This window comes from Ornithorhynchus anatinus, chromosome 19 (genome assembly GCF_004115215.2).
Source record: "Ornithorhynchus anatinus isolate Pmale09 chromosome 19, mOrnAna1.pri.v4, whole genome shotgun sequence".
NCBI classification, from domain to species: domain Eukaryota; kingdom Metazoa; phylum Chordata; class Mammalia; order Monotremata; family Ornithorhynchidae; genus Ornithorhynchus; species Ornithorhynchus anatinus.
In genome coordinates, this window is record NC_041746.1 from 711,389 (window position 1) to 739,226 (window position 27,838).

The window sequence follows — 27,838 nt, forward strand, 5'->3', positions numbered from 1 at the left end:
AGGGTCCCCGCGGGCCCCCTGCGGCGCCCCGGCCTCTGCCCGGCCTCGGGGGGGGCTAGCCGGCCACCCGCGGCCCCAGCCCAGGGGAGGGTCTCGCACCATCCCTCCGTCTCTGTAGGCGACCCCGCCTCAGCGGGGCTGGGCGTAGGGGCGGGGGCGACGAGGACGGCAGGGGGTAACTCCGTGCGCGCCGGCGGGACGGACCACCTACCGCGTCGCCGGGGCTCGGTCCGAAGAGATGGCGGCTGTCGTTGCAAATAACCACCATACTGTTGCCGGGAACCTTTATACATCTTTTAATTAGATTAGCTTTACAAGCAACTTGAGAGCGCTTTCCTAATAAACACCGCTTTTTCAAATGACATCACTTTATAGGCAGTCTGTAAATGGATCCTGAATTTCTCTGCCTGCTCCAGATAAAGGTCTCGGGTCCACAGCTGGTTAGCGTCAAGAGTGAGAGCGGGGTGAAGCCGGGCCCCGGCCGGGCCCGCCTGGGGCTCGCAGCGGGCTACGTGGGGGTTCCCGGCCCGAAGGCCTTCGCCGGCCGTCTCTGCCGACGGGTCCAACGGACCGGGGGGGGGGGGGGGGGGGCCGCTGGAGCGGCCCGCGGAGCGGCTGACCGAGGAGGGACAGAGGAGGAGATCTGGACCGGCAAAACCCAACGTAAAAGCCACCCGGCTTTTCCTTCTGCCTCTCCAACCTCGCGCCTCGGGGCCGGCCCCTCACCCCAACCGGCTTCACTAAAAAGAAACTAGCGTTTCGTATTTTACATGAACAGTAGCCATCTTTTAATAAAAATTACTGCGCTTTCCATAGAAAAGGTTTCTAATTGAATACAAACTATACAGATGCTAAAACTGTCATGAGTTGTAATATATACAGAAAGGTTTCTGTACACTCACATTGTTTTGGCAAAGGACCCGAGCGTGGGCAGAGAGGAGAGGGGAGAGCCGGAGGGGGGCGGCCCTGTGCCGGCCGCCGCCTCCGCCCGGACGAGGCCTCAGTTCCCCGAAGACACCGGGAGCCTAAGACGTCCTTTTTCCCCATCCGTTCCTTAGCTGGCTGAGCGGGTCGCGATTCCAACCGTCCGCCCCCCCCCCCCCCCAGCTCTTCTGTCGGAAGAAGGCGTGTTCGTTTTTGAGGACGGCTGGCTGAGGCCCCCCCGCAGGGCCGCCCTAGAGCCGTGCGGTGACGCCGGCGCTCTCCCTCCCCCGCCCCCCCCCGTGCCGGACCGGTGGGCTCCGGGGGCCGCAGCAGCGCAGAGACACATTTCCCACTGGGAAAAACTGTGGGGTAAGGATTTGGAACCCAGTAGGCACGACCCCCAGATCCCAGCCTCCATGGGAGGGAGACTTCACCACCACCAACTCGACCCAGAGCCCGCGGGAAACGGGGGGATCCGAAGAGGGAGTGTCGCCAAGAGGCTTCTCCTCTTCGGTCACCAAGGAGTTTCTGGGCGCATCCCAGAGGTGCTGACGGCCGCTTCTCATCCTAGAACCCCCACGACCCCGCCCGCCCAGGGTCGGTCACTTTGAGGCCCAAAACAAACCGTGTAGAAACTCTTCCCCTCCCCCGTCTCCAACGTGAAAAGACTGCGAGCTAAGAGACGGTTACTGAGAGCGCTAGGGATCTTTCTTTCCGGTTAAAAGTTTCATTAAGGACAGGATCAAAAAAAACAAAAAACCACAACAGCAGCAATCGTTTCAGAGTTCAAATTAGTGTAAGATATGACCACGAGACAACCTGATTCCAGCTGGCAGTTAAAGTGCTCCTGCTCTGACTTGAAGATGGAAGGAAATGAAAAAAGTGATCTTCGGTTACTGGCAACTAGCCGGCTCGACTAGATCTTTTCAGGGCCGAGGAGAACAGTACGAACAGATTTACAAAAATAGATCGATGCTATTTGGGGGAATAATACTGTGGTTTTTACTCGATTCGCTCAGAGAGACGGTACCTGGTCATATTTAAAAAAAAAAAAAAATCACCCTTTTCTCCCACCCCCCCCCCCCCGATTCAGACCTGACTAGAAAAAGGGGAGAGAGGAGAGGGTGGGCTGTGGAAAGACAGCAGGGGGTCCAGCCGGCCGACTGTGGAAGAACGGGTGAGCCGGACTCCTGCCCGCTCCTGCCCGGGGCGCGTGACCCGCGGGCGGGCCGGGTGACCTCGGTGGCCGCCCGCTCCGATACCTCCCAGACGCTCCGTTTGGGGGCCGGGACGGCCACGGGTTCCGGTCCGGCGCCGCACCGAGACACCGCTCTCTCTTCCTTCCTTTCTTCCTCTGAAGGATGCCCAACGGCTGCCCAGTTTCCTTGGTCCCGCTGCCGGTCACGCGTCAACAGAGCGTCTGCCACATTTAGACGGTGGGCATCGTGAGAGTGTGGCTGGAGCAGGGGCCTTATAAAACGTCCTTCCCCACGGAGTCAGAAGGTTTATTCAGTTCCACCCTCACACCTTTCTCACCTGTGGGGAAAAGAGAAAGACGAATCGATACAGGAGACTCCAGGAGGCTCAGAAGCAGCACGGCCTAGTGGAATGAGTTTGGGCCTGGGTCCTCATAGGCTTGCCTGCTGGTGAACGTGGGCGAGTCGCCTCAGTTCTCTCACCTGTAAAATGGGGATTCAATCCTCCTCCCGCAGACTGTGAGCCCCACGTGGGGAAGGGGCTGCGTCCAGCCTGACTCTATCTTGTATCTACCCCAGCACTTAGTACCGGGCCTAGAACATAGTGAGCACTTAAAAAGTACATAAAATAAAATAAAAGACAGACCTAAAGGTCAGCTCCCAGATTAGTTACCGCAATTAATTATCAGGCATTTACTTCATGCCGGGCTCTGGGGCAAATACAAGATAATCAGATAATCAAACTCCCCGTCGCACTTGTAGGAGGCAGGGAGGCCGCTTGACACGTGAGGAAAGGAGGCCCGGAGCGGATAAGGGACAGGCCCGAGGTCACCCAGGCTCCGGGTCCGACCCCTCCCGGTCCCGTGGGCTTCCCGGGAGGAGTCGTAAGTCCACCGAGAGGGCCCGGTGTCTTGAAATCAGATGCCGTTTGAAGCAAGACCACTACCCCTAACCACTACCCCCCTCTGGCTCCGTCTCGACTTCCCTCGGGAAGGCAGGCCCGGCCGGACTTCGGCCCCGAGTCCCGCCCGGACTCCCGAACGCCTGGGGGTGACGTGGCCGATTACTGCTCGGGGGAGCGGCCCGGCCCCCGGGCACAGCTGGCCTCCAGGATGGCGCAGGCCTCACCTGACGGGTCCAGACCCCACCCCGACGGCAGCGCTAGGGAAATCTTCCTTCCCATCCCCTCGTCCCCCTCTGCCGTCCGGCAGGAACCCTCCCCACTATTCTCACCTGTTAGATATTTTACTTTAGCTCGCGCTCGCTCATCTGCATCAAAATACCACACTGTTATTGCGTACCTAAAAGAAAAGAAGGTTGGAATTAGAGAGGAAGGATCGAGGTGGGGAAACCCTGGACACGGCGCTGGCATGTGGTACTCCTGGCCCTGGGCAGCGGGCTGACAGTCACTTCTCTCCATCCCGGGGGTGTGTGTGCGTGTGTTGTGGGGGAGAGGGGAGGGAGAGACGGAGGAAGGAATGAGAAATGGAGGAGGGAGGAAGGGAAGGAGGGAGGAAGGAGGCCCCTCCGTTCTGTTCCAGGCTCCAAAAACGGGACGGGGGTGGAAGAGAGGCAGCCAAAGGTGGGAGGGGACTCCAACGACAGAGGCTACGCCCCGTCTCTCCCCCACCCTCCGGGACAGCCCCGGGGCGACATCCCCATTACCGGTACCGACATCGCGGAGGCTCAGCTCAAACTCCACGTCTCTCCGGCAACACGGAGACGGTACTCCGTGGCAGGCTCAAGGGGAATCCAACCCTTCGAAAAATCGACCGCTGGCCCCTACGGCCGGGTCTTACCTTGTAGCAAATGCAGGTTGCACTTCGTGAGGGTTGCGACGATCTGACCAGAAAAACAGCAGTCGATCGAACTTGGGTTCAATGTCAGCAAACTGGGCTTTGCCTTCTGGGAAAATTCGAAGAATGCCTCCACTCACCTACAAAATGCCAATTTTTGTTGTCCCGGAGTTAATTCGATCGGTCAGTAGTATTTACGGAGCACTCACTGTGTGCAGAGCACGGTGCAACGTGACAATATAACAGTCACATTCCCTGCCCACAACAAGCTTAGAGTTTAGAAGGAGAGACGGACATTAATATAAATAAATACATTATGGATATATAAATAAGCGCTGTGGGGCTGGGACGCAGTGCGATGAGGTAAGGAATTCCTGAGTGGTTGGCTTCTTTCCAATAAGAAAACCAGACGGTCGGGATAAATCAGTAGCCTTGAATTTGGTCTCCCCGGGAGGCCTGCCCGGGGCACTTGGGTCCGGGTCACAGAGGGTCCCGGCATCGCCCCAAAGACTCACCCCCTTCGGCCAGAAGCCTCTCGGCCCCTAATCCCTGACCTCTGACACTGGGGACCATTCTCGCCGCTACACTCCGCTTCCCAGAATCACAATCGTCGTCACAATAATCACTATTAAGCCATAGTACTATGTGGCAGGCACTGTACTAGCCCTGGGATAAATAACAACAATAATATTTGTATAGCCATAAATACTATGATGTGCCAGGCACTGTACTAAGCCTTGGGGCAGATAAAAAGATAATCGGGTCAGACCCAGACTCTCGGCCTAAGGAGAAGGAAGAACCGGTACTAAATCCCCACTTTACGTATGAGTCAACTGGGCCACAGAGAAGCTATGTGACTCGCCAAACGTCACCCGGCTGCCCAGTGGTGGGGCGGGAATTAGATGGCAATCCATCTGGGGTGGGGTGGGGTCCTCCACAAATTTGGAAACAGCCAAGTTTGACAGAAGCAAGGCAGGGCTTGTGTCATCACATGCCCCCATCCCCATCTACCCCCGACCTTACTCCTGGCTGCGCAGATACACCCCGCCGCCCTTCGAGCCGGAAACGGTTGAAAGGGAGCGGGGAAGGTTGCTGCCCAGTGGGAGCTGGGACGGATCGGTCCAGTTCGGGGGACCCCAGGAGGCCGAGTGGGGCCGGCCTCCTCAGGGCTATGATGCTCAGACTGCCCAAGGCAAATGGGCCCCCTGGATTGAAGGCCGGGGGTCAGTCCGAGGACGTCCAAGGACGCCTTTCGACTCTCCCGGGGCTCAGGGGCACAATCCAGGGACCCTGCCCTGCCTCCCGTGTCTCCTCTCTCCAGGCCATCCTTCAGTCAACTGCCCAGATTTTTTTTTTTTAATGGTATTTGTTTAGTGCCTGTTCTGACTCCCGGGCCAGTTGCTTTACTCACTAGACCACTTTTCTAAAAAAAACCAAAACGAAAACATTCGGGCCACGTCTCCCAACTCAACAACCTCCGGCGGTTGCCCATCCACCTCCATCTCAAAGAGAAACTCCTCACCGTCGGCTTTAAAGCACTCAATCGGCCGGCCCCCCTCCTACCTTGCCCGGCCGATTTTCCACCACCATCCAGTCCGCGCATTTCGCTCCTCTAATGTCAGTTTACTCACCGTACCTCAATCTCATCTACCTCGCTGCTGCCCTTGTCCTCCCTCTGTCCCGGAACTCCCTCCCCCTCCACGTACGACAGACCACCGCTCTCCCCTCCCTCAAACCCTTGCTGAAAAATCACATCTTCCCTAAGAGGACTGCCCCAATTATGCCCTTTTTTCCCCAATTGCCATTCCCTTTCTGCATCAGCTATGCTCATGGATCTCTGCCCTTTAAGCACTTGCTAGTCACCCCACTCTCAGTCCCATAGCATTTTTGCACATTTTTGTAATTTCTCTATATTAATGTCCGTCCCCTGCCTCTAGACAACAAAGCCCACGCGAGCAGGGAACGAGTCAACCACCTCTGTTGTACCGTAGTCTCCGAATCGCTTAGTTCGATGCTCCGCACACGGTAAGCGCTCAACAAACACCATGGATTAATTGATCTCTTCCTGTGTTTCGGGCTGTCTCCCCTTCCTGAAAGTTCCTAGTTTTCACCAGGCCCGTCCTTCTGGTTCCTTCTCTCCCTGTCAGGGTTCCCGGTTGGTTCCTCTTGCCTCTCTCGTCCCTAATGCCCCTTTCCCTCTTCAGACCTCTCCCCCCTGCCACTTCCCTAAATCCGCACCCCACCCAGCCGGCCACAGATGCACGGAGCTCTTGTGGACGAACGTCTGAGAAGAGGTCACTTCATTCGGCCGCACTGGCAGAGCGCGGATCCAAACCAGACACGCACACCCCCGCCTCCATTAACGCCTGCACTTCCTAGGGAATTCCCCTGCGTGCCACCAGCCTCCCAAAACCACAGCGGAGACGCGTTTCCCTCGGCTTAGGAAGTGGATTTCTTCCAGACCCCGAGAAAGGGATGAGCAGGAGGCGACCTTCGTGGTCGTCTCCGGACACAGCTGTGCCCTGCTGGGACAATTGCAGGGGGAGAGTTCGGGGCCGCTGCCGAGATTCGGCCCGGCAACTGGGGACTCGGCTCTTTCTCGCCAAATACTGGCCCTCCACCCCCACCCCTACCAAAAAAACCCAAATGAAACGAATGAGGAGCTGAAGGTAATAAATAACGCATCCCATGCAAATATTCCAGATAGATATTTTCTTTGGATCTTCTACGTTTCGGGAAAATCTCAAAAGACAGCTGTAAGTTTGATCAAGGAAAGGGACTGACCACTGGTAAGGCCCCTGGGCTTCTTCGCCGATTTCTAGGCGTTAAAGAAGTGGCTGTGAGGGACCCGTGCTCTGCTCTTGCTCCCTGCCCAAGCCGCCCCCGCCATTTTGCCCGTGCGGTCGGTCCCCCTGTGAGCGTTGAAGCGCCGGGCGCACGCTGTCCGCCGCGCACCCGCTATCGGGGAAGCCCGAGGGCGGGCCTGAGGAATGCCTCCCTGTGCCAGTTGAGCTAAATGCAGATTTGCTGCTGTCTAGAGGCGCTCAATAGTTCGGTCCCCACCTCTCCAGCTAATGGGCTCGGGAAAACCGGCTGCGGACCACCAAAGGACTCGAGCTGTACGCTCGTTGTGGGTGGGGAGTGTGTTGGTCCTGTCTTGTTATACTCTCCCAAGTGCTTAGTACACTGCTCTGCAGACAGTAAGCACTCAAAACGACTGACCGCCCCTCCCTGCCAGGGAAAACTACTTGAGCAAAGGGCCGACAGGTGGGCTCAAAAAGACCAGCAACTCAGTGCAGAGCAACCTCCCGAGAGGTATCGGCAAAGGCCCCCGGCAGCAGCCCGCTCCCCAGATGCTCAGGCCCCTCCGGCCGCGACAGTAAGTCAATCGTATTTACTGAGCGCTTAATGTGTGCACGGTACTGTAGTAAGCGCGTGGGAGAGTCCAATAGAACGCGAGAGACCTCGGGGCCGGTGGCGGCGTGCGCAAACACACCGCCCCGAGTCCCGCTACATACCTTGGCGTCCCAATCTTTATTAAGGTAATATATACACGTGACGCATCGTCCATCTCCGTTTGGATTATCAACGTGACGCACGTAACCTGTCCCGTTGCCTGGGTAACAAGCCACCATAGCCTGCAACGAGAAACAAAGACACGATATTGAAACAAGCGGGGCAGTGGGAAGCGTCTCTTTATAAAACGGGTTCCCGAACTCGGGCGACCCCGGGCCGGCCTCGACTTTCTCTCTTCAGGAGGCCGGATGGCCAAGCGGAGGGAGCCCGAGCCCGCGGGCCGGGAGGTTCGGGTGGTGGTCCCGGCCCCGGCGCTTTCCGCTGGCCTGCCGGGCGGCCTCGGCCCCGTCCCTCGGCTTCCTCCTCTGGGAAAGGAGGATGAGATTCCCTGATCTCCCTCTCAGAGCCGGAGCCCCGGGCGGAGGCGGGACTCCGTCCGACCTGGCAAACTTGTCTCTCTCCGGCGTTTCCCTCAGTGCTTGGCAAAGGGTAAGGCCTGCGCGCTAACGGCCGCGCAATTATTTTCGCGAACAAACTGTGCTGAGGAAACCTCCTGAGAAACGTACAATTTATCCATTTCTTTCTCCTCGCCTGCCCAGCACCGCTCTCATGACAGCTCCAATTCAACAGCCCCTCCCGTGACCCCGTTACGCTCTCCCCGCCGGGACCCGCTACCGTTTAGGGGCTCCTTTCCTTAAAATCTGGGCCGAAAACATCGTACAAAGAAAGCAGCTTGCAGTTTCCCCGTGGGAGACCGTCTCTCCTCTGACCCCTGGCAGATCACCACCCGGCCAGCAAAAGCCTCCTGAGCCCAGTCACCTCGGCCCACCCCCCGACCCCAGCCGACGTCAAACTGGCTGACGTCCCCGGTTCTCCACGGAGGGTCCTTCGGGGCCAGGAGAAGCCCAAAAGAAGCCCGGGGTTAGCGTGCCCGGGTTGCACGACGTGAGCCGGCCCTCGGGTGATGGGGATTTTCATCGAAGATGGCGGCTTTGACCCCTGCGGTCACCGAGTTGACGCAGAAGGCGGACCGTCCCCGCCCCCCGCTCGTCAGCTTCCTCCTCAGGAGTGCGGAAGCCACCGTCTGCACAGAGTCCGAGGCGGCCCGACGGTGACAGGTGATCCCTCCTGAATTCCACCTCTGCTCCTTCTCTTCCTCACCGGGGGTCAAAACGGACAAAGGCGCGTGGCCGTCCCCTACTCCCTCCTGCCCCCGGGCAGACCGGCGGCCTCTAGGCCTCCACTCGCGGACGGGAAACCCGTAGCCGCCCCCACAGAGAAGTCGTTTCCCATTCAGTCCTGAACCGTCAGCCTTGGACCAGGCCGGTCCGGTGGGACGAGGGCTGCCCTCGTCTTCGTCTCTGGGCGGCTACTCTTCTCACGGGCACGGCCTCTTGACGTTTCCCACCACGAATGCAATTCCCTTGGTAACCGGCGGATTTCCATCTGCTTTCGAGCCGCAGAGTCTCGTCCCTGGTCAGGGCCTTGCCGCGAGGCGGGGGAGGATGAAGCGGCCTACCGCGCCGGTCACCTCTGAGGCCCACCCGTCCGGTCTCGTGCCCGGGGGGCCGGTGGGCAATGTTCCTACGGGACACTTGCGGAAGCCGGACCCTAAGAAGCACCGACCGACGGCTCTCCGGAGCCTGCGAGGCCGGGGGGTGGGCGATCGGAATCATCCTCCTCCTCCGGCCCGGTCCTGCCCGGGCAGGGAGCGGCAGGAGGGGACCCGGAGGACCCTTCCGGCCCCACCGTGAGGTCTCACCCCGAGGGGTGGGACGAAATTCTACCACGGGGTAGGAATCGTCACCGTCTCCATTTCGTCGGCTGCCTCGGGCCCTCGGCTCTCAACATTTCAGTCTCTTGCTCAGAACACAATGTATTTACGTGAACAGAACAATCACGTTTCATTTTCTTCCTCTCTTGATACTTTACTATGCATAATTGAAAGGATTTTCTGAACAGATAGGAAATAACCCAAATTTATGTTTTGCCATGAGAATAAAAGGAAGGAAGAGGCTCGTGATACCTCTTTGGAGTCTGAAGAGATTTATTTCGGGCTTTGGTAAGCTCGAACTTAAAATGAGGCTGAGTCAGGAAACGGGTTTTTTTTCCCCCTCCCTTTTCGGACTTCGGTATTTTAAGAACGCTCCCCCAAATTACGAGGTGCACGGTTTGATAAATTATGAACGGTGATCTCCTTACCCAGATTAGCGGGTAGCGGGGAGGGAGTCTCTCAAAAACACCCATCACGAAACGGGTGCTGATGAAACGGGCCTGGACGAGCCCAGACCCCACAAGGAGGAAGTGGTGAGGGGGGGGGGGGGAACGGGACCGGAGGCTGGCACCACGCCAACCGCACTTCCCCGTCCCTGCCCGCCGTGTTCCCGCTGGGGCCCAAGCGCGGCGAGGCGGCGGGCGCGGTGCCCGACAGAGTGCACACGTGGCTTGTTCCAAGCAGCGAAGATCGACGGCCGCGGCGGCCGCACCGGGGGGCCGTAACCCCCGTGACCCGGCAGGCCGAGGTGGTGCGGACCGCTCATGTAGAGCAGCGTGGCCCGGTGGGTAGAGCACGGACCTGGGAGTCGGAAGGACCTGAGTTCGAATCCCGGCTCCTCCACTTGTCCGCTGCGTGACCTTCGGCAAGACACTTCGCTGCTCCGTGCCTCGGTTCCCTCATTCATTCACTCCATCGTATTCATTGAGCGCTACTGCGTGCACAGCACCGTACTGAGCGCTTGGAGAGTGCAATTCGGTACAATGTGGCTTAAGATTGTGAGTTTTACGTGGGACGGAGACTATGCGCCAACCCAATTATCTTGTATCTAATCCCATGCTTAGGGCCGGGCCCGGTATGCAGTAAGCACTTAATAGATACCACAATTATTATCATTTTTATGATTATCACTATTAAACCGGTCATCTTTTTTTCAGCACTGCCGCCGAGCCCATCCACCCGACCGGACACCCCCGACGATTCTTCGGCCAAAACCATCCCCCCTGGGGCCCTAAGTACAAGTTGAGGATGGTAACGTTCCAGTGAAGAATTCAGTTTTCAAACGGCCGGTTTCTTCATCTGGGTTATTTTTTAAAAAATGTATTAAAAGAGCACTCCTTGAGAAGTACGGATCACGAAATGGCTGTTTCGTTAGAAAACAAAACTAGAGCGGTTAATTTCAGTCCATCGATCCACAAGGGGTCCACTGCTCGTTTACCGTATTAAACACCGCGAGACGGCACAAAGGAACACAGAGTCCCGGCCGGTGAAGCGTAGTAAGGATGAGGCGGAGGCTGGGAGGCGTAACGGCACCGTACGCAAACACACACAGACACACGCACAGAGACACACACCCCATTTCCTTCCTACACCGAATCTGCCGGGGCCAGCGGGTGGCTCCTGTTACACCGCATCAGACTCGTGATGTGGGAAGAACATTCTTAAAATACCTGCCAAGTCGTGGGATGGAAACCCAGGCTCTAGGAGAGCCCTCTGGGGTTCCCAAGTTGCACCGGGGATCCGAAAGCTAGGTCCGGAGACCGCCGCGGCGGGCGGCTCCGCCCGGGGAGACGGAGACCCGGACGGGCGGGGGCGACCCGCTCTGGCCCGGTCGGCCCCCGACGCGGCGGCGACGAGCCGTGGCCTCGGCGCTCGATGCGACCTGGTCGGAACGGGGCAACGGGAAGACGCCGACCCCCCTCGCTACATCGCAGATTTTCCCGGGGAAAGCAGTGTGCGAGGGGGGAGGGGCGAGGGCTTTGCACGACGAAGCGGCAACAGCGACGGGCCGAGTTTGGAGTGGTAATAATTATGTTGGTATTTGTTAAGCGCTTACTAGGTGCAGAGCACTGTTCTAAGCGCTGGGGGAGATACACGGTAATCAGGTTGTCCCACGTGAGGCTCACCGTCTCAATCCCCACTTTACAGATGAGGAACTGACGCACAGAGAAGTGAAGTGACTTGCCCACACACAGCTGACCAGTGGCAGATCCGGGATTCGAACCCATGATCTCTGACTCCCAAGCCCGTGCTCTTTCCACTGAGCCACGCTGCTTCTCTTCCACGACAGGGTAGGGCCCGCTCTGCTCATTTTACTCATTTGGCCCCAGTTCCTCCCAAGGAAAAGTCCAGGAGAGCACTGTTGCCATCCAACAGGGCAACAGAAAGGGGACAAAAAAGGCATCTTGGGGCTCTTTAACACAGCATCTCCCAGGGATAAACAAGTTTTCTCCCTGTTCAGGGCCAGGGTGCCCACGGGAGGGAGAGCCCGTAATAATAATAATAATAATAATAATAATAATAATATCTGTTAAGGGCTTACTATGTTTTAAACGCTGGGTTAGATATGAGATAATCAGGTTGGACACGGTCCCTGTCCCATAGGGGGCTCCCAGTCTTCACCTCCATTTTACAGAGGAGGAAACTGAGGCCCGGAGAAGTGGTCCGACAGCAGGCAGGGGCCGGAGCCCTAATTAGAACCCATGTCCTCTGACTCCCAGCCCCGTGCCTTTTCCACCAGGCCGTGCTGAGCAGGGGGCGCTTTCTGTACCGGTCCCGAGCCAGTCTGCGGGACGGGGCGGCCTCTGGGGCTTTGGAAGGAGTCGACGCCCCCTTCTCCAGGGCCCGGTTCATCCCAGAGGCCAGCCCGGGGGCGGCCACGGCACAAGCTGATCATCCCGCATCTACCCCGGCGCTCGGCCCCGCGTCCCGTCATCGCAACGAAAGCCGCCGTTATCATCAGCGCTTTTAGTTCCGCCGCGGTCTTCTCCGGCAACACGTGGAAACTCTACTCCGCTCTCGAAGACAAAACAGGAAAAAAAGGACAACAAACTCACGATTCCTCCGATAAGCCGTCCCCGGTGGATTCCCGGCACCCTGAGTCACAGAAGGCCGGCAGCCGGGCCTAGCACTTGCGGACTTATCCAAACCCACGCAGGGCACGGCTGACTCACTGATTCAACTGTCCGTTTCGTCGCTTATTTCTGATGACGGCGGCTGCTGCTATTTCTGCGTCCGTCTCCCCGCTGGAGTGCGGACCGCCACCTCCCCAAGGGCAGGGAACGGGTCACTCGCTGATTCTGCGCTTCCCGGACGCTTAGTACAGTGCCTCCGACGTGCCACGGTCGTAGGCTTCTGGGAAAGAGAGCGGGGAGGGCGGTGCTGTGGTGGATGGAGCGGGAGAAGTTAGGAGGGATGAGAGTCCAGGAGGGAAGATGAGGAGCGGGATTTTAGGGCCCGATCAGCTCAAGGTGCCGGCTGGTGGGTCAGCCGCAGAGACGCGCCCCAGGGGCCACTGCGAACTCGAGCTTTTCGAGTGGGAGAGGGATTGGGACTGGCCAGGTCGGTTTGGGAGTGACCCGCTTAGAGCGTGTGGACAGCGAGCAGGGAAAGGCCGCGGGGCTGAACCTCACGAGGCAGGGCCGAGGGAATGAGGCCGAGAAGGCGCGGGAGAGATCCGGACGAGAGAGACGGAGGCGAGAGAGTGTCTCTCGGAGGGACCCCCGATGTCTCCGAGACCACTCTAATGACGGCGATGCTAATAATAATGATAGCAAATGTTAACTGCTTACTAAGCACCAAGCACTAAACTATAGGTTGGGATTAGATACAAGACACTCAGGTCCCGCCTGGAGCTCTCCTTTTAAGTAAGAGGGAGCACAGGTACCGAATCCCCACTGTGCGGATGAAGCGACCGAGGCACCGAGAAGTGAAGCGATTTACCCAAGGTCATACAACAGGTATCTGGCAGAACCGGGATGAGGACCCAGGGCCTCCATCCCACCAAACTCCCGACGGCCGAGAACGGGGGGCGGCCCCGGTGCCCACGCCTGCCCGCCGAGGTGGTTCGACGGGGGTTCGGCGGTGGCAGAGGGAGGCGCCCCCCGACAAGGGGGACGCCCAGATCGGCCAGGACCTCGGCAGAGAGTCGTGACCGCTCCCCTCCTCACGCTTGAGGTGCTGAGAGGCACCGGCGGTGGGGCGGGGGTTGGGTGGGGCCGAGGGCAGCAGGATGTGGGCAAACGAAGAAAGAGAGAGAATGGAGGAAACGTGGGCGAAGCACAACCACGGGCCACTCCGAAGGCCGGAGCGGGCCCAGCGGGGAGAGCGTGCTCCAACCCACCCGCCAGCTCACTCCTTTGGAAAGGTTTCGGGGCAACTGGGCTGGGCGGGTGGGAAGGGCACCAGAGGCCCCTCTTTCCAGGAGGGCTGGGCGACAAAGGAGCGCGCGCGCCCGCCACGTCGGTCACCCTCCTCCCACCGTCCGGCTCACGTCACGCCGCCGGTCACCTGCGGGGCGGCCATCTCGCCGGGACGGCCTTACTGCTCGACCCTGGGAGGAATGGGGAAGGCTGGGGAGTCCCAAATTCGGGATGGTTTACGTGAATTACAATTCATTTATATTAATGTCTGGCTCCCCCTGGGCAGGGAATGAGTCGTCTGTTATATTGTCCTCTCCCAGGCACTTAGTAAACGCTCAATAAATACAATACTAATCCCCACCCAGAGGGCTCCCAGAAGAGCTCCCCGCCCTCTAGACCCAAGCGATATGCAAGGGGCGGGCTGGGGGCGGACGGGTGTGGGTGTGGGTGACCCAGGGCTCATCAGATTAGGTGAGGGAGAGGACTGTGGACTAAACAGAGCAGCAGAACAAACACACCCCGCTCTGCCCCAGGGGGCCTGGACAGAGGCAGAAGTTGGGAGGCCCAGGGACCCCACTGAATAGGCAGCTGCGAATCAGATTAGCAAGAGAGTTGCAAACCCACCCAGACCGGGCCTCGAAACACCAGAGGGTCTCCACCCTCGCGGGACGGTAGGCCAGAACCACTCTGGCCGGACCCCCCCCCCCGGCCGGATCCAGAAATAGCCTCCATCACGCCCTCGCGAAACAACGTCCCGCGCCTCTCCCGGCCCACGGCGGGAGGGTCTGTCCGGCACGGGGCTCAGGCCAACCGGCCGGGGACCGGGAGTCCGTCCCGCCGCGTGCCCCCCCCCCCCGTGGGCACCTCTCCCCCGACCCAGGGAGAAACCAAAACACAGTCACTTTGGGTCCACTGGTCTAGCCCTGGATAGCCACATCCCCTCAGTCGTAGATAAGGATACCTTATTTGAGAGGGGGAAGTGGCTCAGCTCACTCATTCATTCATTCGATCGTATTTACTGAGCACTCCCCGTGTGCAGAGCACTGGACGAAGCGCTGGCGAGAGTCCGATACAACAGTAATCAGGCACAGCCCCAAACGAGCTTGCAATCTGTAAGCCGTATCTGTTCTAGCGTTACGCCACGCTCTCCCAGGTGCTTAGTACAGTGCCCTGCACGCAGTGAGCGCGCTGACCGACCTCGAGCGGCGACGGGCACCGCTGCCAAGTGACCATCAGGTAAGCGAACGAGTGGCGGCGGCACGGCGAGTACGGACGGGAGCTGCTCCTGGAGGGCAAAGAGCCGTTCTCCCGGAAGATCGGACGACCGCTGGTATTTACTGAGCGCTATTCTACGTGCAGAGCGCTATCCTAAGCACTTAGGGGAGTACAGTACACGAGAACGAGCAGACACGTCCCCTGCCCGGGACGAGCTTACAGCCTAAAAGGAGAGAGAGAAACATTAATACGAAAGGCAGCCGTTATATGAAGATCCTCCAAATGAGATGGGGATGGGGGGAGGGAGGGAAGCAGGCGCCGGAGGCCTTCAAACTCGGTCTGAGCAGACGCCGGGGCGACGCGGTGACGGTCACCGTCTCGTTACTCGACGACAATATCCCCGTCGGCCGTTGAAACAGACGAGCGCGACCGGCCAGGCTCACGCGCACGTAGGGACCTCACAGTTCGGAAGGGGATTACGCCGGCCGCCTCTCATCCTCTCCCTCAATTCGCTTCGCCATTCCCAAAAGGTCAGGGTAGACCGCCGTCCGCCTGGCCGTTATTTCCCTAGGCGTAAGGCGACCTCTGAGGGGCTCTCTCCATTTTCGACCGGCCGCAGCTTCCTCTCTCACGATGGCACGGCGGGGTGCCGACTGCCTCAACGGCGACCGGGCGGTTGGAACCGAAACTCGGCCGGGCCCGACGCCCCTCCTCCGAGGCGGGAACCCTCCCGCCGCACCAAACTTCTGAGACGAACGGAAACCAGAGCTCGGGGCCGGTGGCGAGGGTGGGGAGGAGCACCGAGCAGCTCCAAAGGCCTAAGGGCACCGAGCCCGCCTTTTCCAAGAAATAAGAAAAGGTTCCTCTTTCTCCAAACATCCGAAGGGGACAAATTAACGGACGCGGCATTCGCGAGCAGGGGACCGGTATTATCCCCGTGTCGCAGATGAAGAGACTGGAACAGAGGCCTACGGAGGAGACCCGTGGGGACCTCCCGAGCCGGACGGCGAGCCGGAAACAAGGACCCGAACGAACCACGGGAGCTCTTCGGTTGCGGTCCTGGCTTCAGGGCTCTGACGGACCGAGCAGCTGACTCCGCGATGATCCGTCGGGTGGCTTTAGCTCCGGGGTTGGGGAAGGGTCCGGGCCGGTCAGTTGGTGGGACCCTCCGTGGGATACGGGCCTGCCTTGGGAATTACCGGACAGTTTCTCTGTGGAACTGATCTCCCGCCCCAGACAGCAGCTCCAAGTGGATGGAGCCCAAGTGTCTACGGGTTGGGGCGGGAGGGGAGAGGAGCAGGGTCTGTCGATCTGTCTCTCTCTCTCTCTTTCCTCCTCCCCCACCCCCCTTTCTGGGTTGGCTGCCGAATTCATCCGTTAAATAGTATTTATTGAGCGCTTACTATGTGCAGAGCACTGTACTAAGCGCTTTGGGCAAGTCACAACTTCTCTGTGCCTCAGTTCCCTCACCTGCAAAAATGGGGATTAAAAAACGTAGGCCAATCTGATGGCCCTGCATCTCCCCCAGCGCTTAGAACAGTGCTCTGCACATAGTAAGCGCTTAATACCAACATCATTTATTATTCGAAGGGAGAATCCTGAATGATGAGCGCTGTCTGCAGTGGCCAGTGGCCGTTCTGCTTCCAGCCTCGCTTTCCACATTGGAAGCAGCGTGGCCTAGCGGATATACACTCCAAGCGCTCAGTACAGCGCTCTGCACGTAGTAAGCGCTCAATAAATGCTACTGAATGAACGAAAAGAGCCTGGGCCCGGGAGCTGGAAGAACTTGGGTTCTAATCCCGGCTCCACCACGCGTCTGCTGCGTGACCTCGGGCAAGTCACTTCATTTCTCTGAGCCTCAGTTCCCTCATCTGTAAAATGGGGATTAAGAGCGCGAACCCCACGTGGGGCAGGGACTGTGTTCAACCTGATTAACCTGTATTTACCCCTGCACTCAGAATGGTACTCGGCACATAGAAAGCGCTTAGCGACTACCATAATAATAATAATAATAATGATAAGTAAGGCAGACTAGCAGCAGGCGGACTAGCAGCTAGGATTTTAGGTCAAGGCCAGGGAGCCGCGGGACAGCGCATTCTCCTCAGGGCCGATCGGGGATGGGCGCTGACAACCCACTCCTCATTCTGCCACCGAGCTGGCACTCCGGCCGAGCCCCGGATCTGCCTGCCCTGAGACAGTCGCGGGGAGCGATGCTCAGAAAGTCCAACCCGAGAAGAGGGGCCTAATTCAAACACCATCTCCCGGTGGCCATTTCCAAGACAGAGGGATGGGTGCGAGCCTTCTTTTCCTCCCTCAAATCCTCCTTAACGTTCCCCGGTTTAGAGTTTAGATGGTTCACGGCTTCTTTGGGCCATTACCTCAAGCAGAGACCGGAGCGTAGCTCAGGAAACGGCCCCCATCACAAGCGTCCTCGTTAAGCCCACGTCAGGACTCGCCGGCCTCACCAGCGCGAGCTTAGGTGAAGCGTGGGGGCCCCTTCCCACCCGAGGCTTTGGACGGGAAGGCTCCGGAAGAGTTAAGGAGGGCGGCTGAGGTCCGTCCGTCCCACCCTCATCCCAGGACCGCCCCCAGACTGGACGGCGGAGACGGTCTCGCTCGAGGAGAGCGCCGGGCAGTCGGCGACTCTCCTTCGGGAGGGTGGGCAGGCGGGGCGGGTGGAGGGGCATTTTTCCGCCCGAGGCTCGGCGAGCACTGCCAGGAGCCGGGCAGAGCCACAGTTTGCTCCCGACCAGGTGGGCAAGGGCCGGGCCGGCCTTTGCGGCGGACGAGGCTGCCGGACGAAGGACCCCACGGGGCGGCATCATTCGAACGCGGCACAAGGGGCAAATCTTTCCTCGTCCAGCCTGTTTCGCAAAGCCACATCTACCTCAATCTTGACTTGGAGATTCTAGACAGCGGCTAGGGTGAAGCCTAAACTCGAGGAAAGCGCTGTCAAAGGGCGGCTGACCTCTCCGCTCGGCGCCCCCGGTGACTTCCCCGGGGGAGCTCAAACCAACAACCAACCCCAGGCCGACCACTCCTTACATTCCCTGGCCTTGAGGAAACCCCTTACTTAATCGGAATCCTCATCTAGCCACGTTCCCGAAGCGAGGGCGGAGGCACGGGCTAAGACACGGTGACCGACCCCATCCAGAAGACGACTCGCTTTCGGTCGGCAGTCTTTGAAGGCCTACCGGGGGCAGAGAGCACTGTTCCAAGACAACGATTCCTCCTTCGCGATTTCAGATTAAGTCTCTCTAGCCCAGCTCCCTGCTGGTGCGAGGGAAAGGAGTGCATCTCCCTTTTGGTTTAGAGCTGGTCAGGAGCTGGTGCATCTTACTTTTGGTTTCTTCATCCATCTCTTCCGCGGCTCCGGTTCCTTTCTCCTATCCCTTCCCGCCACGCCCTCCCCAACCCCTCTCCCTTCCTGCCACTTCGCCCGGCTCCTCCACCGGCTCCCCGGGGAGGGGCCGGGGGGGGGGGGACGCGTCCCCTCTCCCGGTCCCCAGGCCCGAAGACCGTTAAGCCCGCCTTCGCTGACCAGGGACTCGATCTGAACCTTTCCTCCACCCCCACCTCATCGCTCAGCGCAAGGTTCGGCCTCTAGCAAGGGCTAAATACCCTAATCCGTCTCCTAGTAAGAGCTGAATAAGCCACCACGGTGTTTTTAACATTATTGTTCGGGTATTTCTCTATCTGTTTTAATAAACGGTTGCTCTCTTTCTCATGTTTATGCCTGCCTTGCCCCGTACGTCGGAACAGGGGAGGATCACATCTTTTCCTCTTTTTCTATGTCCTTCGGGCACCGAGTTCAGAGCTCTGCGCACATCAGATGCTCATAAAACAGCACCGTGGCCGACGGGGACCGTTAAGCCGCGAGGTCGACTGGAAAGGGAAGTCCGCTCCCCCCTCCCCGAGTGGGACCCTATGGCTACCGTTCAACACCGATTTAGAGAGGAGTCTGCCGGGCGAAGGGCCCGCCCAGGATATCACCGCAAGACGGTTTAGCGCAAACAATACGGGCAAAAGGATCACTGTCCTCTCGGGCGCCTTCCAAAAAAAATAAGAGACGAATAACCGAACTGCAGTCCAAACACTTTCGAGAGCGACACGATCGGCTTTCAACCGAGGTCACGTGGCAGGTGCGGAGCCGTTCCGCAATATGATGGGAGCAGTTTTCCAAGGCCCTATTTTCGAGCTCTCTGGTGGAAAAAATGAAGGAGAATCCCAGTGGGAAAACAGGCTGAAATCACAAACTTTGGGCCGAAGTCCGTGAAAGAGAACGCTCCAGAGCCCGCGGAGAGCAAACCCCCAAAAACGGGTTTCCGGGCTGGACTTCAATGCCCACACCCTTTCTGAGGCTGCTGAGATAGAACGATCTCCTTAACGAGGTCCAGCGTACCCCAGCCCAGCAGGCGGGTTGGCCTCCGCTCCTACCCAGCCCCCTCCGACCTGTCTCGGTTCATCTTTTCGCCCTGGCCGGGACAGTCCCTCCGTCTCCTCCGCCTCGGGTGGGCCCCGAGGGACTCCCGAACGACGCCGGCTGGCACGGATGGAAAGCGCCTACTGAGGAGGCTGCCGTGCCAAGCACCTGCGGGGTCCTGGCACGGGGGTCCGGCGTGGACTCCGGCCACTCTGGCCATCGACGGGGCCCCCGGTAATACGCTCGCGTGACCTCCGTCTGCAACGTGCTGCACTCCAGGCCTCAGAGGGGATCACGGAGCTGGAGTCGGCCCCGCACAAACCACCGAGCTCCCGCAGGGGATCGCAGCCCTGACGTCAACGTGACCACGCTGGGGCTCGCTCGCCCGTCGCCGTAATAATCGTGGGGTTTGTTAAGCGTTTACTCTGTGCCGGGCACTCCGAGCACTGGAAAAGATACAAGGTGATCGGGTTGGACACAGTCCCCGTCCCACGTAGGGCTCACGGTCTTAATCCCCATTTCACAGAGGAGGCGACCGGGGCACAGAGAAGTGAAGGGACTCACCCAAGGTCACACAGCAGAGAAGCGGTGGAGCCGGGGTTAGAATCCAGATCCTTCTGACTCCCACGCCCAAGCCACTAGGTCACACTGCTTCTCAACTAGGCCAAGGTGCCTCTCATCTTGTCATCTTCTCCGGGAGAGTCCATCTAATGCACCAACATATCAACTGCCTGGGACTTTGGGTGGTCCGGGTCCAAATCAGTAAAAACAGCCCAACATCTCTCTCAACCTCTCAACGGTACTTACTGTGTGCAGAGCACTGGGCTAAGCGCTCGGGAGAGTCCACTGCGATACATTTGGGCGGCCCGACCCGCGCCCGGCAAGGAGCTTACAGTCTGGAAGGGGAGCCACACCTGAAAATGGATCTCCGACAGGGGGGAACGGCAAGAGTATAAAGATGGGGATGTACTCCGTCACGACCATTCTTTCCTTCTCTTCCACAGGACTGGATTTCCCGCCGGCCACATTTTAAACTCCAGAAGTCACGACCGCTACCAGACCGAAAAAGGAACCTTTCTTTCACCATCGCCCCCGAGCCGGGCAGCTCTCAGGGATCCGCCGTCCCGCACGCAACCCCGCAGCTCCCACGTCCCCTCGGCTCGGCCACCTGGCCGGAGAGAGACGGCGTGGCCCCAGCCGGATCCCGCTTCGGTGTCTGCCGTTGGCCTCGGCGGGGAGGACGGCAGCGTTGAGTTGGGCTGCAAATTGACCCCTAAAACCCTCTAAAATTCCGTGGATCGTTTTCACGGTTTTCAAAACGCAATCCTCGGAAAAATGTCAAGTCCAGCGGCAGCCCCGCTACTCCACACCGCCCCGGGGATTTTCTGTCGGGGACAGAGGAGCGGAAAGCTGAGGGCGAGAGGACGGATTCCCACCTCCCCGGCCCAGCGGAAGAGTGGAAACCCATGGTTAGGAGCGTGCTGCCCATTAGAGAAGCGGCATGGCGCAGGGGAGAGGGCACGGGCCTGGGCCTCGGAAGGTCCTGGGTTCTAATCCCGGCGTCGCCACTTGTCTGCTGGGAGACCTCGGGCAAGTGGCTTCCGTTCTCTGGGCCTCAGTTCCCTCATCTGTCAAACGGGGAATGAGACTGTGAGCCCCATGTGGGACAGGGACTGCGTCCAACCCGATTTGCTCGTATCCACCCCCGGCGCTTAGTACGGTGCCTGGCAGAGAGCAAGCCCTTAACGAATACTACAGTTATTATTATAATCTGATCGGATCCCCAACTCCCGGGGGAAAAGTGAGACCGCTTTTACTCACGCTCCACGTCACTTGTTACTTAGTCATAACTTTCACACGACACTGAGACAAAAATCCCAAAGTGTGAACAAAGTCTAAAACCAAACCAAAACGCTCACACGGCCCCGACCTGCGGTGGGACCCCGTCCGAGGGAGCGGGAGGGGGTTTCCGCTCTTCCGTCTACCCGGAGAACCGACAGAGCCCGAGCGGCCCAAGTTCCCCTCCCTCCACGTCCGGGGAGGCGGCAACCCGCCGGGCAGGACGACTAGGTCCGGGACACCTCGCCCAAGAGCCGCTGCCAACCGGACGTCCTCGGGGAGTGCCAGCTGCGGTGCAGTTTGCCCGGCCCGAGAACTTACCCCCTAAAAGCAGTAGCCACATTCAGAGCCCGGGCCGGCACAGGGTGGGCACGGGAGGCGTTGTCGGAGGGGGCCGGGCCACGGAGCCAGCTCCGAACCAGCCCCCCTTCGCACCTCGGCCTTTCGCTCTCTCGGGCCCCGGCATCTGGACGACCTGAGCCGCCGAGGGGTCGACCCTGCTGTGTTCGGCCGCCAAGACCCCCGCTGCCCAACCAGAGAGGTTCTTGGGCTACGTTCTCGGGCAGCTGGGGCGAGAGGCAGGGAGGGCGAGACTCTGCTCCGCCGGGCCGCACGCCGCAGGGAGCCCCGAGAGCCCAGAGACAGCGGCAGCCATCTCGCTCTCTAAGGAACCACCGGGGCCGTCCCCGTGGCCCCGGGCAAGGGGTTCCTCTAGACTGTGAGCTCGTCGTGGGCAGGGAACGTGTTCTACTACACGCTCCCCAGAGCTTAGTACAGTGCTCTGCACACAGGAAGCGCTCGATTAATATGACCGACTTGACTCCGGAACTCAGACGGCGGGTCGCCTCCTCCCCGAGCCAGTCGCTCTGAAGTCGGTCTCACAGAGGGAGTTGGGGGAGAACGGAGGCCCCCCCAAATCTATCCCCACGCTTCTCTCCCAGCCTGAAATGAAAAGCCACGCGAACAGGAGGAGGAAAGAGCGAAGGGGCCGGCGATTCTTTAGCTCCATAAGGCTGGAGTTCGGGCTACGTCCCCCCGCACCCCAGCCCCTGGGTCGCGGGGCTCAGGCTGCCCTCCTTCCCCACTGACCGCGGGGATCAGCCTGACCCTGCAACTCCGTCCCCGCCCTTGGGTCGGGGTTCGAGCCCCCAACTCCAACCAGCCTCTTAATGAGGTCACCACAGCGCCTTCCCTCCTTGCCGTTTCCCACCCCCCACCTGACGGTCGCAGCCTGGGCAGGCCCGTTTGGAGACGAGCTCTTTCCGGAAGGAGCTTCTTCAAACGTCACATCGCTGGGCTGCCCGAGTTCAAATGTGCAATCCCACCCCTTTCCCTGACAGCAGGTTGCCTACTATTATTATCATTATTACAGAGAGTTTCAGCACTCGAGAAGGGCACCTCACAGGCCTCTCTTCATTCAAGAAAAACCTGACCAGGGTATTTTTCCCTCCTCTTTACCCCCCACTCACTGCGCCCGGCACCTTGGCAGGGGGAGGGGGTGTCCCCACAGGCACCGATTATCGACCTGGCCCGGCACCCCCTCCCCCTCCATATACACACCAGACGGCCACCCTTCCCCACCTTCAAAGCCTCATTAAGGTCCCATCTCCTCCTGGAGGCCTTCCCCGATTAAGCCCCCCGTTCCCAGGCTCCCTTCTGCACCGTCTCTGCGCTTGGACCTGGGACCCTCGGGCACCCCCTCCAGTCCACGGCACAGACGGACTTCTCTATAAATTACCTATGATAACTCAATTTATAGCAACGTCCGTCTCCCTCTCTAGACCGAAAACGCGTTGCGGGCAGGGACCGCGTCTACCGACTCCGCGTCCCACCCCCAAGCGTTTAGCCCACAGTGAAGACTCGATAAGTACCGCCGATGGCGACGACAAAACTCATTAAAATCCCGAGTTCTGTTTAGCCTTCCCAAAGAAAAATGGGCACCACGCTCGTGCAGTCAATCCAACCGTGGGATCCCGGGCCCGAGGTAAAAACGGAGAGGGGTTGGAGAGGGGCAGATATCTGTCTCACCTCCCCCGTCGACCTTCCGAACGCCGACAGGAGTAAGGGGAAGCGGAAGGAAAAGTTCAGATTCTCAGGAAGCAGAATCCGTGCGTGCCTGGGAGGGGGCGGAGAGATAACCGGGGAGGGAAGCGGAGGTTAAATGTCGATCTACCGGCCGCAGAGGGCCAGGGCCGGGGTCCGGTCGGGGGCCGTGAGCTCTAGGTAAAGGAAACTGCAAAAGGGGAACGGACACGTACGTTCACCCACCAGTACGTGCCCTAAGCAAACCCTTCCCCACCTTTCAGGTAACTCCGGGACCTCCTCAGCTACCAAGATGGAGAGAGACCTGGTGCGGAACGAGCTGCGAGAGACCCGCTGGCTTTCTAAAAGGGCAGGCCGAGGGGTGCCGTCTCTTCAACTTGATAAAGGGCCCTAACGCGCCGTGAGGCAAAGGCACTCTGGCACCCGGCTTCGCACGGAAAACTCTTCCATCGTTGGGGTGGCGTATTTTTGTTTTTTTACGAGTTTACGCCAGCCTCAACCCGGCACGCGTTTAAAGGCCCGCACGCTTCGGTGGGACCCGGGGCTCCCGGCCCGAGGGGGGTTAATTCTCAACCGTGTCCGCCACGGAAACGACGACCTCCGCAGGGCCGGGGGCGTGAGGGGAAGGGAAGGCCAGATTGCAGACTCCCGGTGGGCGGGAATCACGTCGGAGCCACCCTATCTGCCCAAGCGATCGGCACAGTGCTCTGCCCGCAGCGGGCACTCGGTAAACGCCACCGATTGATACCGAGGCCGGAGAACCTGACGAGGGAGGGGAGGAGGGGACCTGACCTCCGGGAACGGGTCAGCCGGCTGTGTACGTGACACGGGTCCCACCGCCGAGCCCGCGGGGAAGCGACGGGGGGAGTGGAAGCGTGGCCCGGTGGCTACGGCCCGGGCCTGGGAGTCAGAAGGGCCTGGGTTCTAATCCCGACTCCGCCACCCGTCTGCTGTGACACCTTGGGCGAGTCAGCCTCACTTCTCTGGGCCTCGGGGACCTCCTCTCTAAAATGGGGGTGAGGGGGAGCCCACTGTGGGACGGATACTGTGTCCAACCCGCTTAACGTGGCGCTCGGTACTGTGCTCGACACCTAGTAAGCGCTTCACAAACTCCCTCGATTTCCGGGCCTCGTCTATCTCATCTCTAAAGTGGGGATAAGAGAGGGAGCCCCACGAGGGACGGGGACCGTGTCCCACCCGACTAACGTGTATCTCACTGTGGCTCGATGGAAAGGGCCCGGGCTTGGGAGTCAGAGGTCGTGGGTTCTAATCCCCCTCTGCCACTTAGCTGGGTGACTCTGGGCAAGTCACTTCACTTCTCCGGGCCTCAGTGACCTCATCTGTAAAACGGGGATGAAGACGGTGAGCCCCACGCGGGACAGCCTGATTACCTTGTATCTACCCAGCGCTTAGAACAGTGCTTGGCTCATAGAGAGCGCTTAACAAATACCAGAATTATTATTAAGAGCCCGGGCCGGGGAGTCCGAGACCGGGGGGGTTCTCATCCCGCGTCCGCCGCTTGTCTGCTGGGTGACCTTGGGCAAGTCGCTTCACCTCAGTTCCCTCACCCGTAAAATGGGGGGTTAAGAACGCGAGCCCCCGCGGGGAGCAATCGGATTACCTTGTATCTCTCCAAGAACGGCGCCGGGCACACAGTAGGCGCTTAACAAATGCCATCGTTATTATTATTCTCCACCCCGGCGCTTAGGGCAGCGCTTGGCGCATAGTACTGACCGCGGACCGCGATTATTATTAGGAAGGGGTCGTTCGTGGTCGCCTACACCCTTCCCTTTCCTGAGAAGCAGCGTGGCTCGCTGGAAAGAGCCCGGGCTTGGGAGTCAGAGGCTGTGGGTTCTAATCCTAACTCCGCCACTTATCGGCTGTGTGACTTGGGGCAAGTTACTTCACTTCTCTGCGCCTCGGTGACCTCACCCGTGAAATGGGGATGAAGACGGGGAGCCCACGTGGGACGACCTGATGGCCTTGAATCCCCCCAGCGCTTAGAACAGTACACGGCACGCAGTAAGCACTTAACAAATGCTATCGTTACTTTTAGACTGTGAGCCTGTCCCTGGGCAGGGATGGCCTCTATCTGTTGCCCAACTGTACGATCCAAGCGCTTAGTACAGTGCTCTGCACATAGCAAGCGCTCAATGAATACGATCGAATGAATGAATTCATCTTGATGATGTCTTATTTTGTTCTGTTATGCCCTGCTGTCTCCCCCGTTCTGACTGTGAGCTCGTCGCGGGGCAGGGATGGTCTCTCTGTTGCCCAACTGCCCATCCCAAGCGCTCAGTCCAGTGCTCTGCACATAGTCAGCGCTCACTACTACTGAATGAGTGCATTTATCTTCATGATGTCTCGTTTTGCTCTGCTGTCTGTCTCCCCCGTTCTGTGCGCCTGTCGTGGGGCAGGGATAGTCTCTCTCTGTTGCCCAACTGCCCATCCCAAGCGCTCAGTCCAGCGCTCTGCACATAGTCAGCGCTCACTACTACTGAATGAATGCATTTATCTGGATGATGTCGTCTTACTTTGCTCTGCTGTCTCCCCTGTTTGGACTGTGAGCCCGCCGTGGGGCAGGGACGATCTCCGCCGCCCAACCGCCCGTCCCGAGCGCTCAGTCCAGTGCTCTGCACACAGTAGACGCTCACTACTACTGAATGAGTGCGTTTATCTCGATGATGCCGTCTTGCTTTGCTCGGCCGTCTCCCTCGTTCTGTAAACCTGCCGTGGGGCAGGTACGGTCTCTGTCGCCCAACTGCCCATCCCAAACGCTCAGTGCAGCGCTCTGCACATAGTCGGCGCTCACTACTACTGAATGAGTGCATTTATCTTCATGATGTTGTCTTGCTTTGCTCTGCTGCCTGTCTCCCCCGTGCTGTGAGCCCGCCGTGGGGCAAGTATGGTCTCTGTCGCCCAACTGCCCGTCCCAGGCGCTCAGTGCAGTGCTCTGCACACAGTCGGCGCTCACTACTATTGAATGAGTGCATTTACCTTGATGATGTTGTCTTGCTTTGCTCTGCTGCCTGTCTCCCCCGTTCCGTGAGCCCGCCGTGGGGCTGGGACGGTCTGTGGCCCAACCGCCCGTCCCAAGCGCTCAGTCCAGTGCTCTGCACACGGCAGGCGCTCACCACTACCGAATGAGTGCATTTATCTTGATGATGCCGTCTTGCTCCGCTCCGCCATCTCCCCCGTTCCGTAAGTCCGTCGTGGGGCGGGGACGGTCTCCGTCGCCCTACCGCCCATCCCGAGCGCTCAGTCCAGTGCTCTGCACACAGTAGGCGCTCACTACTACTGAATGAGTGCATTTATCTTGATGTCGTTGTCTTGCTTTGTTCCGCTGTCCCCCTCATTCTGTGAGCCCGTCGTGGGACAGGTATGGTCTGTCGCCCAACTGCCCATCCCAGGCGCTCAGTCCAGTGCTCTGCACATAGTCAGCGCTCAATACTACTACTGAATGAGTGCATTTATCTCGACGATGCCGTCTTGCCTCGCTCTGCTGCCGGTCTCTCCCGTTCTGTGAGCCCGCCGCGGGGCGGGGACGGTCTCCGTGGCCCAACCGCCCGTCCCGAGCGCCTCGTCCAGTGCTCTGCACACAGTTAGGCGCTCGCTACTACTGAATGAGTGCATTTACCCTGATGATGCTGTCTTGCTTCGCTCTGCTGCCTGTCTCTCCCGTTCTGTGAGCCTGTTGCATGGCGGGGACGGTCTCCGTGGCCCAACCGCCCGTCCCGAGCGCCTCGTCCAGTGCTCTGCACCCAGCAGGCGCTCCCTGCTACCGAACGAGCGCCTTCATCTCGACGGTGCCGTCTCGCTTCGCTCTGCCGTCTCCCTCGTTCTGACCGTGTGCCCGCCGCGGGGCGGGGACGGTCTCCGTCACCCGGCGGCCCGTCCCGAGCGCCTCGTCCAGTGCTCTGCACCCAGCAGGCGCTCCCTACTACCGAACGAGCGCCTTCATCTCGACGGTGCCGTCTCGCTTGGCTCCGCCGTCTCCCCCGTTCCGTAAGTCCGTCGCGGGGCGGGGACGGTCTCCGTCGCCCGACCGCCCGTCCCGCGCAATTGGTGCAGTGCTCTGCACCCGGTCGGCGCTCAACGCTCCCCCTGAACGAAGCGCCTTCATCTCGCCGCCGCCGCCGCCGCCTCGCCGGGCGCGACTCACTTTGGTCCGTCCGTTGATCTTGTAGCTCCCCAGCCGGCCGTTGCAGTGTCGGATGAGGTCGTCCATGCTGCTCATGAGGCGTCCGATGGCGCGGCAGCCGGGCTCCTTGCCCTCGATCCAGGTGATCTGGTCCCCGCGGATGTCCTTGGACGAGTCGCTCTTCTGGCTGACCAGCTGCCCGTCGGTGAACCTGCCGGTGTCGTGGAGGGCGCGGACCTCGTCGCCGATGCGCTGCCCGGTCTCCCGGCCCAGGAAGTCGTCGACCACGCAGATGCCGTGCTTGTTGAGGCAGGGCACGATGTACTCCAGCGCCAGCCTCCCGGCCGGCAGCGGCTTGGTCTGGCCGTTGGGCCGCGGCCCCCCCGGGCTCCCTCTTGGCCTCCCCGCCGGCGTCGCCGTGGCAGACGAGCTTGTGTTTCTTCCAGTCCTGGCGCTGGTGCTCCTTGCTGCAGTAGAAGGAGCTGCGGCAGCGGGCGCAGCGCAGGAGGTTCTCCATCTTCCCGCACAGCTCGCAGTACTGGCGGTCCCGCTCGCCGGGGCTGAGGCGGCCGGGCCCGCCGCTGTCGTCGGCCATGGCGGCGGGGAGGCC

At 59.6% G+C, this 27,838-nt stretch overlaps 1 protein-coding gene across 1 annotated transcript; it reads right to left on the reverse strand.

The window, feature by feature from the left end:
* Positions 1-281: 281 nt before the first annotated feature.
* EGLN1 (egl-9 family hypoxia inducible factor 1) lies at positions 282-27,838 on the reverse strand. Its single transcript, XM_029047142.2, is given in 6 exon segments — positions 282-2,460; positions 3,354-3,421; positions 3,920-4,056; positions 7,435-7,554; positions 27,250-27,654; positions 27,656-27,838. Coding segments are annotated over 6 exon segments (963 nt in total). The 5' UTR covers positions 27,824-27,838; the 3' UTR covers positions 282-2,395.